Source organism: Lagopus leucura, unplaced genomic scaffold (genome assembly GCF_019238085.1).
Source record: "Lagopus leucura isolate 7727_CA_CO unplaced genomic scaffold, USGS_WTPT01 Super-Scaffold_100002, whole genome shotgun sequence".
Classification (NCBI taxonomy): domain Eukaryota; kingdom Metazoa; phylum Chordata; class Aves; order Galliformes; family Phasianidae; genus Lagopus; species Lagopus leucura.
In genome coordinates, this window is record NW_024962263.1 from 68,551,431 (window position 1) to 68,556,178 (window position 4,748).

General features: G+C 59.5%; 1 protein-coding gene across 1 annotated transcript; it reads right to left on the reverse strand.

Moving 5' to 3' along the window:
* Nucleotides 1-1,400: 1,400 nt before the first annotated feature.
* On the reverse strand, nucleotides 1,401-1,898 carry LOC122179233 (GSK-3-binding protein-like). Its single transcript, XM_042869985.1, has one exon. It carries the CDS (start codon nucleotides 1,896-1,898, stop codon nucleotides 1,401-1,403), a length of 498 nt encoding a protein of 165 aa, XP_042725919.1.
* Between the last annotated feature and the right edge of the window lie 2,850 nt (nucleotides 1,899-4,748).

Consider the following 4,748-nt stretch of genomic DNA (forward strand, 5'->3'; position numbering starts at 1 on the left):
TCACTGTATTACGTGTTCAAGGTGAAGGACACACAGCACATCTGAGCCCATTCCAAACGGTGCAAAACGCCACAAAAGCAGCACAAGTTCAGAGAGGAAGGACTTCGGATGTTCTTAACGAAGGAGGCTCTGCGAAGCGCTGATCTTCTTCCCGTGCATTTCACATACCTTGAGATCGAAACGCTGCGTTCTGCTTATAACTGAACCAAGATAGGGGTAGCGGTAGCAGTAACAGCGCGTCCCGCTCCCGGTGCAGGAGGAGCACGGCGGAGCGCTGGAAGCACCGCGGGCGCAGAGCGCCGGGGCAGAGCGACGCACAACGCCGCCAAGGGCACGGGGCGGGCACGGCTCGGAGCGCGCTCCCGGACAAAGGCGATGCCGTCCGCTTCCGCAGCCGGGAGGCCGGGGGCCGCTCCGCGATTTGGGGAACCCTCACGCGGGGTCGCGCCGCATTCGCACCGGGTGCCGGAGCCCAACGACAGCCACGTCCTGCGCTTTCGATGGCTTTTTTAAAAAAGTGCCCTTCCCGCTGCCTACACCAATGCCTCCTTTTGTCCTCTTCCCCAAAAGCCGAATCCCGACTGCCCGCGCAGCCCCCGTTCTGCCCTCGGTGCGGTCCGATGCCCGTATCGCCCGGCTCCGAACAAAGGGGCCCGGCGGCGGCGGCCGCAGCCGCTGCTCTGCGGTTCGCCGTGGGCTTTTTTTTGTTCTGTTGCTCCGTCTGCAAAATGGGAGATGAAGGGACCGTCCGTTTTCCCCCACCCCCCACCCCCCCAGCAGCCACCGCGGGTTCGTTGCCCGAAGCGGAACCCTCTCCCCGTAACAATGAGACGCGGAGCGCACGTACAAACACGAGCACGTTTATTCGATACAGACAGGTTCAGTGAGACATCGTCCTGCGAACCAGGAACACATTGCACACACTCCGGTACGAAGCGCATAAATGGAACCAACAGCCGCATCTCGTAGCGAAGCCATTGAGAGTCTGTCGGGGAGGGGGGGATTTTTTTCTCCTTTTTTTTCTTTTTTTCTTTTTTTTTTCTTTTTATTTTTTTGTAGAAAAGCCCGGTTCCGGCGGCCTCCTGGAACAATGCGCTCCGGCTGCAGCACCCGTCGGCCTCACAGGGTAAGTCCAGCTGCCTTCCTCCTCCCGTATTCACATTTGTTGTCTTGTTTTTTTGTTTTTTTGTTTTTTTTTTCCCCGAACTGCTTCATACAGTCACGAAGAGGGGAAAAATAGATAGATATATCATAAAGTCTCAAATAAAAAGCAATAAAAACCTCCCGCCGGTCCCTCCGGGGTTATTGCACGGGGCTCCGCTGCGCGGGGAGGAGCGGTCCGTCGGGCGGAGGGCACCGAGCAGCGGGCACCAAGCAGCGGGCCGTCGCCCCCCGCTCGCCTACTGCGGAGCTGCGGCCGCCGCCTCGCCGTCCCCTCCGCCGCTCCCCACGGCGGCCGCCGCCAGCTGCAGGCGCCGCACCGCCTCCTTGATGAGGTTCCCGGAGAGGATGAGCTGCTGCAGGAGCCGGTGCGGGTCCTCCTCGTGCGGGTCGGGCGGGCCCGGCGGCGGCCGCCGCTGCTGCTTCCTCCGGCGGGCGGCGCTCCGCAGCCAGCCGCGGCCGCACAGCTGCTTGGCCACCCGCTGCTGCTCGGGCCGCGGCGCGGCGGGCGGCGGGGCGGGCGGGCAGCAGCGCGGCGAGTAGGGCGCGGCGCGGTCGCGAGCGCTGCCCGGCCCCGGCTGGTGCTTGGAGCCGCGGGGCGGCGGCGCCCGCTGGGCGCTCAGCTGCAGCACCTCGCCCAGCTTGGCCACCAGCGCGTCCACCTCCTTGGAGCCCGCCGGCCCCACGGCCACCGAGCGCTCCAGCAGCAGGAAGCGCTCGCCCGGCCGGCACGGCATGGCGGCCCGCGCGGCGGGACCGGGACCGGCACCGCCGCCAGCACGCGCGGCTCCGGCGGCTGCGGTCGGGGCTGGAGCTCGGCCCGCTGGGGTTGGTTTGTAAACAATGGGTGACGCGGGAGCCCGGGCGCCTCCCACCGCGCCGGGCGGGGGGGGCGAGGCCCGGCGCCGATCCGCCCGCCCCCCGCTCCCGCCGCCGGAACGCGGCGCTCGGCCCCGAGGAGACCCCGCCGTGCTGCCGCGAGGCACTCCCGGGCCGGCGGAACGCCCTCCGCTCCCAGCCGCCCGCCGGCCCGCGACCCCGCCGCGCCGTCGACCCCCGTCTGCGCGGCGTATGGAGCGGCCCGCTTTCAAACCCCGCAGCTCGGGGTTCGGGGCGGGGCGCGGTGATTGGCAGAGAGGCGTGAAGGGGCGGGGCCGCGTGCCGAGGGCGGGCTGGCGGTCCGCGCCGCAGCCGGGGGTCCGTCGGGGCCGGCGGAGCCCTGGGGCTCGTTGGCGGAGCCCGCAGCGTGGGCGCGGCCGGGTGGTTCTGCGCTCCCTTTAACGCCGGGCGTTTTCCTCAGAATGCCCGTACGATGCGGTGCCGCCGGCGGGAGCGGCTCGCGGTGCCGCGTGCTGCCTCTGTGGTGCTCTCATCCCACAGCGCGGCCGCGCCACGGCTGCCCGTGTGTTCGCACCTTCCACAGGCCGCGCTCGTGGCTGCTCTGCTTGGTGTGCGCACGCTGCCTTTACCTCCAGCTGCCTACTGATCCTGCCTTTAATTCCCCAGCACGGAAGTGCCTTTGAGGGTCTCGTCCCCACCATCACCACTAGCAGAAGTGGAGCATGCTTTGCTGCGGCTGTCCGCGGGGGCTCAGAGGATGGCTCAGCCTGTCACCATCCTGCAGGAGTTTGTCTGATAGCGCTGCCTGGATTTCAAAACAGTCCGGGATGTGTTCATTCACGTAATTGTATGTGATAGCAGCGGCCTTGACACCAGTGGGAGTGCCGATGGAGGCAGCTGCTCACACATGGAGCTGCTGTCGGCACCACGTCCTGCTCAGAGAGTGAGCACGTGGCACGGGAGAGGGGACAGCCTTGGAGATGACTGTCCGTGCTGCCCTGAGCCACTTCCACTCGGTGCACAGAATGGAAGAGAGCCTATGTGTCTGTGCCTGTGCCTGTGCCTGGTGCCCGTCCCTGTGCACCCATGCTGCACCTCTGGGCCAGGCATGCAGCACCTCTGTTATTTATTCACCTATGCTCAATGGACTGACACTTTCTGATTTTGTACGCCCTGTTGGTAGCAGGCAGTTCAAACTCGGATCACGTTGTTCTACAGATGAGTGTTAAGCGAGCACTTGTACCACTCATTACTCACTATGTGGTGTTTTCCAGTGAAATAAAGGCCCGCACAGATGCAGTAGATGGATCAATTCCTGTTCCACAGGAGATCTGTATTCAAAGCACCTCTGAGTAGGTAATCTGGTATTCCGTACAAGCAAAACTGCAATAACCCGGTGCAGCTTATTCCAGCCCTTTCTTCTCCTCCCACAAAGCAAAATAAGCTATTCCAGCAAAAGCACAGTGTTGCTCACGATTACATCTACACCTGGGGCTTTCATGAGCCCAGCAGCGATAATCACAAATGGCACATCACTGCACCCCCAGCCAGCAGCAGTGCTGGGAGAAGTTTGCAGTGCAGAGCAGATCAGTGCCCAGATGGGGAGATCAGAGTGCAGCCAGTCGCAGAATCCCATCTCCTCAGATCTTTTTTCATGCAAAACTTCAGTGGTGCCCCCTTGACAGTCAACCAACTAAATACCTGCTGGGGATGTGAGGACTGAGCCCACTGAAAATATTTACGCTGGGTACTGCTTACTGGGGCTAATAGCTTTCCCACCTATACAAAATGAGTATTGTAAATATGCCAGAAGAGCATTTCAGTTTGCGTTCTAGAGGATTACATGAACCTCAGCCACTACTTTGGAATTCTAGCTGCACTTTGCAGCAGGAGTGAAGAGTTTAAATGCTGCAGAGGGTACAACATTTCCCACATCTGGGCTGAAGTACCCTTTGTCGATTTACTTACAAAGGAAAACTACGCCAAAGGAGGCTTGGTGTGAATTTATGTTCTGTGCTCTTGTGCAGGCTGGATCTCAGCATCCAGTGACCTTTCTGGGGTTAAACCCAGACCAACTCCAAGAGCATGCTCTGTGCTGTCAACAGCCTTGATCAGATGTTGGTGGCAGAGATCACAACAGCGGCCTGTTAGCCGTGAGCTGCTCACTTGTGCCTTGCCGCCTGTAGAAGCAAGAACAACACAAACAGTGAGTTTTGCAATAACAGCAGCTGTCAAACGTATATGTGCCCCAATGCAGATTTTGTGAGCATAAATAACAGGGTTGGCTGCTGGGTAGAGGCTGGGGTTCCGTGCACTGCATCCATGAAGTCCTTTGGCTGAGCCTCAGGTTAGTTCTAGCAAGGCTTTGGAGTGCCCTTGGAAAGCAGCTTTCTCATTCAGACTGGGAAAATCAAAGTTAATGTTCTTTGCCTTCTAGTGTTGGTGGTGGGTTCTCGAGCGCTGCTTTTGCTTTAGCAGTTTAGCACAATAGTTTTTGTTATGAAAGAAAAAAAGCCAAAAAATTATGGATAGGGGCGAATTCTTTTAAAAATAAAAGGGTGAAGACAGTTCCAGAACTGTTGACAATGTTTTCCTGACCACTAATAGCATTTTTCCTGAGTTGTAGTTTGAACATCACTCTGGGACTCTGGGCTTTTTTTTTTTCCTTGGGGTTGCTACATTTCTCTGTGCTGTCTGCTTCTGTTCTGGACTGCCCAAATTACCACAGCAAATGATTGTCTCAGTCA

What these genes read in the sequence shown, in the direction of transcription:
- LOC122179233 (XM_042869985.1), bottom strand. Translation starts at nt 1,898, where the DNA reads ATGCCGTGCCGGCCGGGCGAGCGCTTCCTGCTGCTGGAGCGCTCGGTG.